This window comes from Syngnathus acus, chromosome 1 (assembly GCF_901709675.1).
Source record: "Syngnathus acus chromosome 1, fSynAcu1.2, whole genome shotgun sequence".
Taxonomy (NCBI): domain Eukaryota; kingdom Metazoa; phylum Chordata; class Actinopteri; order Syngnathiformes; family Syngnathidae; genus Syngnathus; species Syngnathus acus.
This window is the reverse complement of record NC_051087.1, coordinates 7,220,690-7,235,536: the sequence shown is the minus strand read 5'-3', so window position 1 is coordinate 7,235,536 and position 14,847 is coordinate 7,220,690. Positions and strand designations below refer to the sequence as shown.

At 39.3% G+C, this 14,847-nt stretch overlaps 1 protein-coding gene across 2 annotated transcripts in view; it reads right to left on the bottom strand.

The window, feature by feature from the left end:
* ctnna2 (catenin (cadherin-associated protein), alpha 2) overlaps nt 1-14,847 on the bottom strand; it is a 148,022-nt gene that overhangs the window by 121,935 nt on the left and 11,240 nt on the right. For both annotated transcript variants that reach the window (XM_037246207.1, XM_037246298.1), the window contains exons 3-6: nt 13,038-13,233; nt 12,132-12,298; nt 10,415-10,534; nt 9,896-10,162 (exon numbers count right to left, since the gene is read on the bottom strand). In XM_037246207.1, the coding sequence (XP_037102102.1) occupies nt 9,896-10,162; nt 10,415-10,534; nt 12,132-12,298; nt 13,038-13,233 (750 nt within the window). The remainder of the gene's footprint in view (nt 1-9,895; nt 10,163-10,414; nt 10,535-12,131; nt 12,299-13,037; nt 13,234-14,847) is intronic.

Sequence of the window (14,847 nt, the reverse complement as noted above, 5' to 3'; positions counted from 1 at the left end):
TTTGGCTAAAGCAGTGATATGTCAACCCTAATAATAAATTCAGTATTCAGTCAAAAATAATTTCAGTCAAAATAATAAATACCCTTCGCGGTGAAAATCAACAGAAAAATAATAAAAAATAAAAAACATGTTTACTCTGACCAGCCAGAAATATTCCTCAGTTTTGTGCAGTTTCCTTTGACAGATGCACACCTCCATTATAACAGAAAAATAATAAAAAATAAAAAACATGTTTACTCTGACCAGCCAGAAATATTCATCAGTTTTGTGCAGTTTCCTTTGACAGATGCACACCTCCATCATAATTGGAAAGCAGGCAAGAAGTGTCTAATTTGAATATGAATATGCTTGCAATTTATTTTTTATGCCTTCCTACCTTGCAAAGCGATAACCTCAAAATTGTAGCCACAATCACCTTTTCAACACTCACTCATTCTTCTAGATGTTCCCTCTTAGCCTCCCAATAATCTAACGCTCATCGCTCTTTTCCTTATTTCTCAAATTCAGCTGTGCTCAAAACCAGCACACTGCTGTAGCTTCTGAGCCTTCAGAAACATATTCTCTCAATAAAAAAATGGAGAATATTTCTTTGCAATAGAAGCACGAACAATGGGACAACATTGTTTAATATGCTTGTAGCAAATATCTTCATATAAATACATTCAACTTTTACAGAAAATTTGGAATGGTGCAAACAATGTACATTATAAATGCCATGATTTTTAAAGAGCCCATGGCTAAAGGTAGATGAATATTAGCGAGTAAACTACATTTCAATGTATTAAGTTTTATCTTGCTTAATTAGCCTCAAGGAATTTATAACATTATTGAACAAGAGTCCAGACATGTGGGTGGCTTGTTAATAAAATATAGATGTGCGGGTGTGTGCGCATTCATGTGCATTTGTGTGTGTATGCATAAATTAATTTACAGATTTCTACAGTTCAGACCTTTATGGAACAATGGTGCGTGAACCAAGAAAGGAATATTATTCCAGATTCAAGGGGAAATGAGTACACACTAATAAATGTATTCATTCAATGTGACATGATAGCAACAGACTGAAAAGCAGTTAAGCCAAAAATGATTGATACCCTTGCCAGGTTGTGAGTTACATGGATTTTTATTATTTGACTAATTGGTGGATTCGATCAGTTGTTTTTTTTTTTGTCCAGCTGCTGTCGCGTGTAACTTTCATTTCAAATATTAAAATTAATATTTTTTTTCCAGGTGTGGGCTGAATAAAGTCTTACTATCTGATATGTCCAAAGTCACTGAGAACAGCAGCACTACATGAACCGCTTCATCAGTACAACCCGACTGAAGAACGAGAACACCCTGGTGAATTAGTGTTTAATACAATTAAAGATTCACGCATCACTAACAGTGAGGAGTAGGACTAGCAATAAATTTGAGAGCAGGCCATTCAACATTGCCCTTATTCCACACTTGGGGTACCAAGGCAACTTTAAGGCCAAAATGGTGTCCACACAAGTTGACAGACAACAGAATGGTCTCGAATGATTTAAATGAATTTTAATTTCGAAACAAGTAGGAAAATGTGAATCGTGTTAATATGCAAAACGATGTAGGTTGGGAACGTTATTGCCAAGGAAGGGTGGAAGTTGATCATCTTCTCATGGCATGTTTTAAGAGGAGCATACAGTACGTCTGCAAGAGGCTTAAAGCCTTGAGCCATGACTTATATGCTTTTGCCTTCCATTGAAGTTGAATGTGAGTGAAATGCACGGAAATGCAGGGGAAACAATGCACGTATTACACGATGTAAAAGACTGGAAAAGGGATAAGAGTTCAAGACGTGGAACTAACACGATATAATGCCAGGGAGGCAGGCATCGAGGCAGTTGAAGATTTGACAATGAAAGAAATGCTGATTTGACATAATCAGCGAGGCAACAACTCATTAAATGGTAAGAGGAGCTTTCCACATTAAATACATCAACGATCCACTGTGACCTTGAAATGATCAAATCATGAGTGGAGGTGAGACTTGGCATATTTTCAATAGAAACCTCTGGGGATGCATCATAATTGTCCCAGCAGTCTGATTTTCACGCTTGCCACAAGTTGACTAGCGAGTTGCTAAGCACATCACTTCTCGAATTTACCTCGTGATTTTATCTCATGTTTCACAATGATTAACCTTTTTCACACTTTTGCGCTAGTTATGTTCTTTATTTTTATAAATAATGGCTACAACAGATTTCCAAGACCAAACAAATGAGAGATGTTGAACAATGTCTTTCTTGTTTGATGACAGGTTTGCACAAATATTTGGAAAACAATGAATTTCCTGAGCAGGAGTTTGGCACCATGCAGACAGAAAGATTCAGTGACAATTATTACTTGCTTCTGGAAGTAAATAGTGTACAAATAGCGTCTTTAAAAGTACTGGATTGTAAAAGCACCTGATACTTTATAATTAAAAAATTAGGTAAATTCAAACTGTTAAGCAAAAGTCAAACATCTCTAAGCCTATTCTAGCAAAAAAAATAAAATACAAACAGATCTTAAAAAAAGATGCTAGTAAAGAATTGGCCTTAAGGCTATGAACTCCAATTAAAACGAGCATGGAACTCTGATTCTTGTTCACCAGTGACTCAACTCTTGTAGCTCGCCCGTATAATACTATTTGTATCAGAGAGAGAGGCAAAAGCTAATTACTGTACAACAATAAGCGAACCGATGTTTCTTTCGCCCTTGGCCATCCCTCATTATTTCAGATGATGCCTTCTATTCATATTTTGTTTGCCAGGTGCATCTATCCATGCATAACACTTGCTGGGTTGTTTTTAGTTTGTCTTAACCACATGGTTGTGCATCTCTCCACTTTTTATTTTTTTCCCTCAGAAGCATGAATGGTTCAGGTGTAATTCTCTTATGTTGTGATTTCTGATGTGAAGCTAGTGTACAGTAAGATCAATGAATATAGGGGCATACCGTATTTTCCGCACTATTAGGCGCACTTAAAAACTTAATATTTACTCAAAAAAAACACAGTGCGCCTTATAATGCTCTTCTTATATATGGATGAATAGTCAAATTCCTTGTTTGGTAAGCACAAACTAGGCCAATAAAGCTGATTCGGATTCTGATAATCCAGTGCCCCTTATGGTTTGAAAAACACGGTAATTGTGTCTTTTTGGCTTTCAACACCAACACAATAGATTCAAAATGAAATGTGCTTTAATTGCAGACTTTCATCTTGAATTTGAGGGTTTTTACATTCAAATCAGGCAAACAGTGTAAGAATTATAAAAGTTTGTAAATGTGATTCCCAATTTTTAAAGGAGCCAAAAGTCGCGGACAATTGGCTGCTCAGCTGTTCCATGGCCAGATGGGCATACGTCGCTGCCAATGGAATTGGTTCCCTTGTAGTTAATGATGATGTGAATGCTACAAAAGCAGCATGATGAATTCTGAAGTGTTTTGGGCAATATTAGCTGCTCAGACCGGCCAAACATTTCAGAACTCATTGGAAGCTGCGTCACAGTGCAGATGGACAACGACTTGAAGCAACTTTAAGGCAAAGAAGTGGAATGTTGTGCAATGCCCAAGTCAATCACTTGACCTGAGCATGCATTTCACTTGCTGAAGACAAGACCGAAGTGAAAATGCCTTAAGAAAAAGCAACAAATGAAAACAGGTGCAGTAGAGGCATAGCAGAACATCACCGGGGATGAAATCCAGCATCTGGTGATGTCTGTACATTTCAGAATTCAGCCTATAATTGATTGCAGATGATTTGCAAGATCTGCAAACAAGAATTGTCTCGATGTCCCTATGAGTGAGTGAGTGAGTGAGTGAGTGAGTGAGTGAGTGAGTGAGTGAGTGAGTGAGTGAGTGAGTGAGTGAGTGAGTGAGTGAATCCATCCACATTGTGACTGCAGATTGATTCATTTTCATTGCCTCTGTGAGATTGCGATAAAAAAAAAAAAGAAATGTGACTCAGTCACCGCTCTCCATTTACAATGCAGTAACCATGAAAACCCCAAGCAATATGCGTGCCCTTGTTATAACCAGATGAATAAATTCATCTCAATATGCATTAACAATAGAAATTGCAATTCCACAATAAATTGATGTGAATGCTGAAAGCAAAGAAAATGAGACAATCATAATGCTGGTTAACACATTAAGGCACTTAATGAGCTGTCACCTGCAACTAGTTTGGCTGCGATTCGAAATGTTTCAGCTGCACATATGTTATGTCAAAAGACATCAGGGCCTCTCCCAAAATATAAAATCCAAACGTTTAGTGTTAAAGTAGTACTGTTAGAAATAGGTCTGTTTTTCTGGGGAGTGGTGTCTTGGGGAGTGTCTACAATTGTGTGGAAGAGAGCGTTCTCCACACAAGCATCATGGTACGGCACAGCAGCTGCTCAAGAGCCTTCCGGGTGGTGAAAGATTGTGGGGGCAACAGCCACAACCACACACCTTTTTTTTCCCAGTAGATGCAGACAAAGGGCTCTCTGCATGACCGAGGTCCCAACCCAGCCTACGCGCACACACACCCTCTTCCATCCTCCCCCCCAGGCAGGAGGCTATGGAGCATCCAGAGCACAGCCAGTGGGCTGAAGTAATGTTTACCTATTCATCCCAGCATGTTGAACATTAACACCCTGTAAATATGATTTGGAATTCAAGCCTCATACATTTTATTTCCGATGCATCCGCACCTTGTTGCATTTGCATCTTTGCAAACATTCAAACTGTCAAGAAGCCTTTTTACCATATTCGTTTTGTCTTATTTTGTCGCTCTATTTTTATTTTCGGAGCTGGCAAAACAACAGCAAAAAAATAGGAAGAAGGCGCTGACAGATAGGAAGAAACTGATAAGTCTTCCCTATCACGTCTGATGTTTAAAAAGTAAGAGCAAGCAGCGAAAAGGAACATCTCAGTATGTCATTTAGTTCAAAATAATAAAATCAATTACTTGTCACTGCACAGACGGATGCATCTTGCATCCAGAAAGTCATTTACATGCGGAGCCACCGTTTGTTGGCTGTCATGTACATGTTGCATTGTGTGAGCATATAAATCCAGTTAGCCAATGCCGACCGAGGATGAGCACATACTTGTACATTGTGCCTAACGGCTCGAGGATACTGAAGAGTTTTGCATGAGAATGCAACAATACAACCAAACGGCTCGGGAAAATGCATGAAAGCGCACCAGCCTTTCAAACACCTTTCAGTTACAGACGCATACGGAAATTACAACAGCAAGAAAGCTAGAGGACAAGCAGATGGAAATAAAAGGCACTGTAAAACCATCCAGCTCATCTTTCATTTCTGCCGCAGGCTCAGAGCAACTATCTACCATCGCATGCACGCTGCACTGTGTTGGGCACACGCATATAGTAGCTGACAAGGTTATCATACAGGTTTGCTAATTCCACTGGATCTTCCTCAAGGGGGTGATGGCATCTCTCTAGGGGTCAATCTCATTTCAGGCAACAACTCTGAAAACAAGTCATCACATCTCAAGGCTCTCTCATACATCTCAGAGTCAGAAGATAGCCTCCGTCACACATACTGCAAAACACTGCAAGATGATGCAGGCACTTTGGCTCAGCTGAGAATGAGCGAGCGCTAAATCTCTGTTTCTAAGGACTTAAGGGAAAAGGGGATAAAAATGGAAAAAACAGGAGGAGGGAGGTGAACTTGAGAATGGAGAGTTGACAAAGGTAAGCCCAGACTGCCATCTCCTGGCCATTCTATGAACTGGTGGATCACAGCTTCAAACAGCCGCATCGCTTTGCCCACGATCCATCAAAAGCAAATGTGACCTGAGAAGGGGCATAACGATGGCCTCGGTCATGATGAAAATTATTCAAATATGTCGATAGTGAATGTCTTATATTGAATATATTATATTATTGAATGATAGCTTGGGGTGGAGAAAACGTAATGACCTACTGAGCGGATTTGGAGTTGGGGAATCAATTTTTATGCAATCACAGTTAGATTTAACATTTTCCCCATCTTTGTTCATCGAGTAAAAGACAGCAGCTGCAGAGGAATATGAGGCTTGCTTTTTATAACTCGTACTTGAGCCTTTCTCTTGTTTCATGATGCTCAAAAAGGGCTGTGAATTTGCTTTTCACTCAGCAAAAGAGAGCAACGCTATACACAAGGGGAGACGAACAGAGTCGAATTTTAGGAAACGGATCAGTTTTCTTCTCACGGCTGAACTAAAATGTATCATGCTGATTTTTATTACGGTAGATACTAGATACGAACAATGCAGTTGCTAGGTAAATACGAGCGAGTTCTAATCTATTCCCATCTGCAAGATATTGATCATTCCTTAAAGGAAACCAAAAGTAGTAGATTAAAAGGCTATCGTAACAGTATGCAAGGAAGTACTGTGATACTTATTTCAATGTACCCTCAACTCATGTCAAAAGTAGATTGCTAAATAGTAGTTAGTAACCTAGAAAGAAATCTATGCTACACTGTCTTTCCCCAACACACCCTCGGGGGCTTCGACTCCATCTGTCCACCCACAAATTCCCAAATAAAGACTTTATTCCAACATGATAGGGCTTTTCCTTGTATCACAGACACACATCCGCAAAGCCTGAACTGTTACACAATTCTAGATGTCGGTAAAGGGGGAGGGAAAAAAGTAAAATGTGGTTATTTTCACCTCCTTGTTTTATTCATATGTTGCCCTTTCACTTCATGAATCAGAATCTGAACATTACATTATAGAAGAAAAGAAAATATAACCTTTGTGTCAGGCATCATTCTTGGCAGCTGAGTCATAAGCGTTCCAATCGGGGCCTATTAGAAACATCTGAATATGTAAATAATAATCAACTTGGGGGTTATACAAAAAATCCCAATGGCAATCTTTGCTGGAGGATGTTTTGGATATAAACAGTGCTTGCGACACATCCCAGAGAGAGCTGTTACCTATTGGTGCTTGATATTTCAGATAAACAAAATACTGTAGCACCAGAATGACTAACAGTGGATTATGGGATTTAAGTGTTGTACATGGTGCCTTGCGCAAGGGTGTGTCTACAATGTTTGGAAGCAATTTTGGAGGCATCTTGTCTTCGATGGTTCTCTGACACTAATCAACAGATTTTTTTAAACCATATATTGACCCCCATTGACCTACGACTCCGTGGTGAATAGGCGCCATGTCAGCCCGTAAACAGCAAACATCTGTGAATGTCCATTGAAACTCATTGGAATGTATCAGGTACGTCACACACATATATATGGGTGCCAAAACCCGGCCGCTATTTTAACATCCACACCGAATCGCATTGCAGGCTGCCTGTATTTTATAAACATGCCGCCGGCTGCTTAAAAACTGGACAGCAGGGGATGCAAATGGCCCACGAGCCATAGTTTGGACACCTCTGATTTTGCATTTTATAGCAATCCAACTGCATGTTTTTAGAATGTGGGAGGAAGCTGGAGAAATGCTATGAAGACCCAGGGAGAACCTTTACACATGGCCGAGATTTGAACTCTAAACCCCCCAAAGTAACTACGACTACCCCACAGTGCTGCCATCTATTACAGGCCTTTATGACGCACTGCACCTCGCCGTAAACACATTTGTATGCCGCCAGGGATTAATAAAAAATAAAAACACACACAAAACAGATTGGTGCCTGTGACGGTGTTAGCTGTGGTGCAAAAACGGGGTCAAGAGACTCCTCGGGATGTTTTCTACCCCTAATTAAAGAGCAGACAGAAGCCATTTATAATCCCGCTGACTTGTCTGTGATTGTTGGGTAGCTTGCAGTCTTAAAAAAAAAAAAAGATCAGTACAGACAATGGAGGGGATCAGCAGTGTACGGTAATGTTCTTTCCTTAGAACTATGAAAAGAGGAAATTGTGGTTTACTGTGGTTATTTTTGCCGTAATTGTTCTCAAGTACACGTGACCTACAAATTGAACATGGGCAAAAAGGTGCTTATTTTATTGATTCTGTACAAACTGACCGCTAATTTTAGGAGCTGTGCTGTAGGATAAACTGAGTCTCTTTTTGCAATAGCGTATCGAATCTCTCTTTACATATCCAGCTACCTGGTGTGCATGAGCATAAAGGACAAACTGCAAGAGCTTTGAGTCACAGCTTCCTGTATCAGGTCATTACTATTCTAAGAGCATCTCACCACAGTCTGTGTCATGTCTCTGTGGTAAGTTAGGAATTAAACATGCACCAGCTACAGGCTGGCACAGAGGGCTAAGTAAAGGGCAATTTGTCTCATTTAATTGCTGCCCGTCTGCCTGTCAACTGAATCAAATTATGCAGCGATTTTGCATTTGTAAAAGTCGCAGTTTTATTTCAACATATAAGTGTTCTGATGTCAGTATTACACGCCATGGGAAAAAAGATAGCTGGTTGAGCAAAAACTAGTTTTTCTTAAAAATTGATATGTAACAGTTTAGAAATAAATCAAACTGCTTTTGTATCTTGACAGCTGGAGAAATGAAACACAATGTATACTTAAGCTTTCAAAACATGAATACAAAGTGTCAGAATTTAGGTTTAAGAAATAAAGAGGGAGAATGGTAGAATTTGGTGGGGGCAGCACTAATTTAGACTCACAGCCACACACACATTCACACCAATGGCTAATTTAAAGTCTTCAATTAATGTTTTGTTTTTGAATGAGTGAGAAGGCTGGAATACAGACACTGATCTAAAATGTAAACTATGAACCACAGAAATATGAGCAAAGTATGCTAAATAGTAAGCCACCACTTTTTTATTTCTTGTTTTCGTGTATTTATTTCATAGCAACGAAAAGAAAAATGTGTTGAATTGAATGAATCTATTTTTTTAACGTATGTAATTAAGCACAGCTAAACACCAATACAAAGGCTGTTAACGAACATCCGAAGGGAATTGGGTCATCTATTGCTAAAATATTAATTTGTATATAGTGCATAGCAATCAAACAAAATAGGAGTACTACATTTAAAAGAACTCCAGATGATTTTGCTTTGACAAAAACACTGCAACCGAGTTTCTACCTTACCTAACCTTCAGAAAATGTTTGAAAAAGGATGGGAGATAATTAACGCAAGAGAACCAGGGACATCTCAATCAATTTGGCAGACACTCAACCACCACGCTCACTGCATACAAAATTGCTGTGTCCTTGCAAGTGCCTCACCAACAATGTTGAGACACTAGATGGCAGCGATGTATCATGCTTTGATGCACTTTAGTCTCAGCTTCTACAGGACAAACTAGTTTTGAGGTCATTTGAAAAAGTAGAAACTGAGGTTGGAATAATAATTTTGAAAAATGTCAAAATTAAATGACTGGTTTGTGACTATTCCAGCGGTGTCCTTGCAAAATAAAAGCATTTACTGCACTTACTGTTTGGAGAACGTTAATTGCAAATTTTCCCAGCATAAGAATTGATTTGTGAGCATCAGTTCCTGCATCTACGGCTTACCTCAGCATATCTGTGAGCTTCATCGACTACTGTTTACCATTTTAACACTGAGCATTCAATTATAATTTGCTATATTTAGAAAAAATATTAGGTAAAATTTCAGTACCTTACTCGGAAAGCTGTCAATTTAAATCTGGTTGAGTGTTAAAAAAGCCTTATAACAGGCCCATTTAAAAAAAAAGAAAAACATTTACTGATACATCCTACTCCCTTTACCAGCTGTGAGGTCATGGTGATGCTTAGGTAAGCGATGCACTAAAATGTGAAGTACTGAGGTTGGATGTCTTGATAAAAGATCAGAAAGTCTAATGAGCCAAAATCAACCAAGTTTTAGATCAATGATATAACGCTGCTTTTGTATAGTAGTGTGTATCCGATACATGTTCATAGTATGTTTGAATGTAATTGGATAAAGGGAAGCAGTGGACTCACATCAAACTCATTGAGGGCAGCGGCCAGTTCCCCGATGCAAGCATGGGTGTGCTTCTCGTCAGTAGGCGAGGTGGCCTGAGCGGCGCTGGAGATGCCACCGATGGCCTCCTGCACTTGCTTAAACACGTAGTCCCGGTTGGCACGTGTAGCCGCCACGTCTGGGTGGCGCAGGAAGGCCTGTGAGGCGGTGTACAGCATGGTGGCGTTCTTCTTCAGAGCCCCGCGAGCGGCGGCCATTTCATCTCGACACTGTGGGTCTTTCAGTTCCTGAGGAATGTGTTTTCGTTAGCAATGGTGAAGACAAAATCAAAACATGCATGCAAGATGAACATAAAACAATTTATGAATTGTTCATTAGAATGAGTGGTTTTTTTTTTTGTCTATACCTCCAATTGACTGGGAAACACCCTGCCCCACACTCAAAGCCACAATATGTGAGATTCTTTTGTGTATGAGTACTACTCACAAGTCAAAAAATGTTCATGTTTTTAGAAGAAGTAAAATTTTGTGCACAGTTACCTGCTGTCTCCGGGCTGCTACATAATTAAGCTTCACCATCTCTTTGCCAAATTCTTTGAAGCGGTTTGCCAGGTCCTGTTCATTGGTTGCATTCTTAACTCCCTCAAGGGCCTCCTCTACCTGTCTCACACAAACACACACACGCACACACAAACACACACACGCGGGCACATGATAGATCCCACAAAATAAATTGATGTTCACAGAACATTTTCGACAAGGCTTTAAGCAGTATATTTTAATGGCATAATCATCCAAAAACGCTATAGCGTTTATTTGGCTGAATGAACAAAAATGATTTTCCGCCAGCATGAAATTGCAAGCGGATTTAGGGGAAAAAAGACAATAACCATTAAGATGTGCAATTTAAAACGGGCTCAATTCAGCAATCACCATCCATTATGCGGGCACATTGTGATTCTGAACTCCTTTCCATCCCTAATGAAAGTGCTTTACAAAATGTAATGGAAAGGAAAGAAGTGAAAGATAACTTTGAAGAGGCCTTTGATGACAAGGCTTATGGTGGCTTCAGCTAAGATCCTCTGTGGCTCTCAAGAATGGATCTGGAAAAAGGGATTAAGAGGAAAAGCAAAGAAGCCCAATGTTTGTTTTAATTAAACTAATAAAATGTGTTTTTACATCAAGATATTTTTGTAATTTCAGGTTTTAAAATAGTTTCTTTAATTACAATTTATTTCACAGTAGTTGCTTTTTTTAGGGGATGTTTTCTTTTAATTGCCTGTTTATAATGAAATACAACACGTGGCAATGCAAAACGGAATCAATGTTGTATTGTCTTATGGTTTGATGTTTGAACAAATTATAAACCAAAATACAGAAGAACAGGAAGGCTAGGATGGAATCCAAAAAAGGTATTTTTTTTTCAAAGATTATGGAAGAAATTTTTACAGACTAATAATGCTTTACTAAAGTGATGGAAAGGCTACTGTTTAGAGAAAAAAAAGATCTGTGAACGTGGATGTGATAATGACTTGCTGCACAATTTCTTCTGGAATGAGCTACTAACTTCCTTGATGATGTCACACATAATGGCAGCAGCAAAATGAACTCAGAAGTTCATAAAAAAAAAAGTGTCTGCCAATTGAAAAGAAAAACAGTCAAACTTATTCAGAGCCCTTCATTATGCAGCAAAACGATGACATAAAACACTCTGTCAGAACAACAAACAAGATCATCAAATGCCAAGGAGTGGAAGATTTTAGAACACCCAGACGTAAATCACCTAGACTCTAGGTGACACAGGTGTCAAAGTCAAGGCCCGGGGGCCAGATATGGCCCGCCACATCGTTTTAGACAAATTGTGCATCGAATTCCTGTCAATTCCAAATTTTCACTTTAAAAAAAATAGAGATATTGATAGCAATTTTTATTACCATTCATTTTTTAAGATCGTTTATTGATTTGATTTCAATCTTTCATTTGTAAATATTTAAACAGTTTTTATTAGTCTCTGTTTGAAAACTAGTTATTCATCAGTTTGATTTGTAGCCTATACTACAATATGAGACATTCATACATTTATTTGGGTTGACAATTTGAATGGACCTTTGAGGCAAACTATGACAATGATGCGTCCCGCGGCAAAAATAAGTTTGACACCCCTGACCTAGAGCATGCTAAAGGATAGCATGAGGGAAGTAAGCCACCCCTAAAATAAAAATCTGCCCAACAACACTTGTTTTTCTGTGTATCTTACAATTTTAAGGTGGGCCAGGAGCCTCATAACGTCAGCCATGTCAGCGAGGATGAGCAGGCGTGTGACAGCAGACAGCAGGGCCCGGGCAGCCCTCACCATGGTGCCACGTTTCACAGAAGAGCAGGGGTCATCGGCAAACTCTGAGGAGGCAATACGCATGCTCTCTCCTGGAAAAATAATTGACAAAATATAGACGGATATGTTACCAAAACTAAATGGAGTCCATTCAAAATTTTAACCAGATTAGGACTACCAGGGGTTTCGGACTGGATTACTGTTAAAAAAAAAAAAAAAAAGACACAAGTCTGTTTGGCATTGTGATGAGTAAAAAAAAAAAATAAAAATGCATGTGCATAATTTAAGAGTGACAAGAACTGAGCGGAATTGTGACAGTGACATGGGTCGATGCTATGACGACAGATTTAAATGTGCTCATTTCAAAATGACCTTTGCAAGGTGAATGGTGCGATTTTACAGGGACCATCTCATCCTATAAAACCGATGTTGCTTGAGATAAATGCCAGCTGAATCAGGAGAATACGATTCACACATTGGTCACCTAAACGTTCATATGTTTGACTGAAAAGTCATACCGCTTTGCTAATCTGTTACGTAAACATTTTCATCTTATTGGTCTGGCGTGACAGCTTAGTCACGCATGGCAAAGAAGTAGACGGCCAACGCATTCATCGGGTTAGAAAGCAGCAACAGAAAATCAGAGCTGACCAAGCAGAAAGAAAATGAGGGCAAAATGTGCGCTGTCGGCCATTTGCTCTATGAGCTGACAGAATTAATGAGACCAGAATCCAATTAATCAAAATAAAATATACACAATGTTGGGGGAGGTCGTCCATAAAATTCTTTAGGTATAAAAATATGAGTAGGTGACTTCATGACAATGCCCACCTTGCTTCCGGACATCATCGACAGCAGCAATGAGCTCCTCTTTGAGATCCTGGCTGTCTTTAGCAATCTGTTCTCCCTTCTCCAAGAAATTCTGAGTGGCCTGCTCAACTGAGACTGCCAGGACATGAGCCTTCTTGGAGCGGCCTTTTTTCTTACTGGACGGTCCTTTGTTGCTTGTGTTTACCAAAGTGGTCACCTAGGAAGCGTAGAGGAGGGAAAGAAAAAAAAGTCAGACACAATACCGGAGGGTTTGTAGTACCTTAAGAATATTCAGGTCGTAATTGTCCATTCCAAAGATCCACTCAGGATTTTGTGTGTCGTTAAAGTCGTGTCACTTTATGCAGGGATACGATTGCATGGAGGCAGAAAAATCACAGGGAACCACACACTTCATATTCAGAAAAAACAAACACCATCATCAAACTGATTTGCTGTGAGCTAAGTTCATGACAAAAAAAACTCGACATTGTTTGTTAAAGCCTTTTTGCAGCCTGTATTTAGCTGAGAGCGATAACACACACTGCACACAATCTGCTGTATTCATGCAGACATGATCTGAATTCTTTGAGGACTTCAGTCTAAAAATGGGCCAAGAATAAAGTTATATTCCATCTTGGTTGGTTATAGCAGCACATTCTCATCTTGTCAGCAAATGGAATTCATGATGTATTTCTTTTACAATCTCTACACACACACACACACACGCTCAAGCTCCAAGAGAGAGCTCATTAAAGTGCAATGGTGTGGTTATTTCCATCCGTGTTTGGAATCAATACCCCATTATTATTGAGACAAAACAGACCTCTGCACAACACACACTCTTCCCCGTGTTGGTGATGAGTGCTCGATAAAGTTCACTTTATGTGGCAAATTAAATCAATTAATTGACTCATTGTTATATTCCAAATCATGGCAAAGTTTCCTGTTATGTTCCTATGATGTTGAGCAGATACTATGAGAGGGGACGTCTGCATGGATGGAGCTAAAGAAGACTTTTTCATTTCAGTCTGAGTCATTTCAGGTTAAAAGTTATGCATCAGAGTATAAAAAACTAAGGGTGGAAAATACCATCGCTGGTGCATTTAGTTAACGATCCATGGCATTATGATACCACCTAATCATGACCAAAGAGGACATTGCAGAAACAAATAGTAAATATAGTCAGGGAAGGCATCCAATCACTGCGTTAATGAAATCAAATTTAATTGCTTTAGCACTATACCTTGCAGCAGCAACACCACAAAGTGCTTGTAGTGCACCTGGTCCTTTCAGAGAGCAATTTATTCTTGAACTATCCTACAAAGCAGTAGAGCGATAAGCAATATATTGGCTGCTCATAACATTAAACAGTAGAAGTACTGCCAACAGTAGGAAATTACTCTGTAAATTAACATCAGAAACAGTACATCACGGACGATTTAAGCATTTTTTCGTTATTCTCCTTCAGTTTTGGGACTGTTAGTCATGTATATGTACTACCGTATTTTCCGCACTACAAGGCGCACCGAATTATAAGGCGCACCTTCAATGAATGGCCCATTTTAAAACTTTGTCCATATATAAGGCGCACCGGATTATAAGGCGCACCTTCAATGAATGGCCCATTTTAAAACTTTGTCCATATATAAGATATATACATTTGGCCCGCGGGCCGGACTTTGGACACGCCTGCTGTAGTGGCTCAATACTGGTCCATATATATGGCGCACCAGATTATAAGGTGCACTGTCAGCTTTTGAGAAAATTGGAGGTTTTTAGGTGCGCCTTATAGTGCGGAAAATACGGTATATGTACATATGCATATATGCAT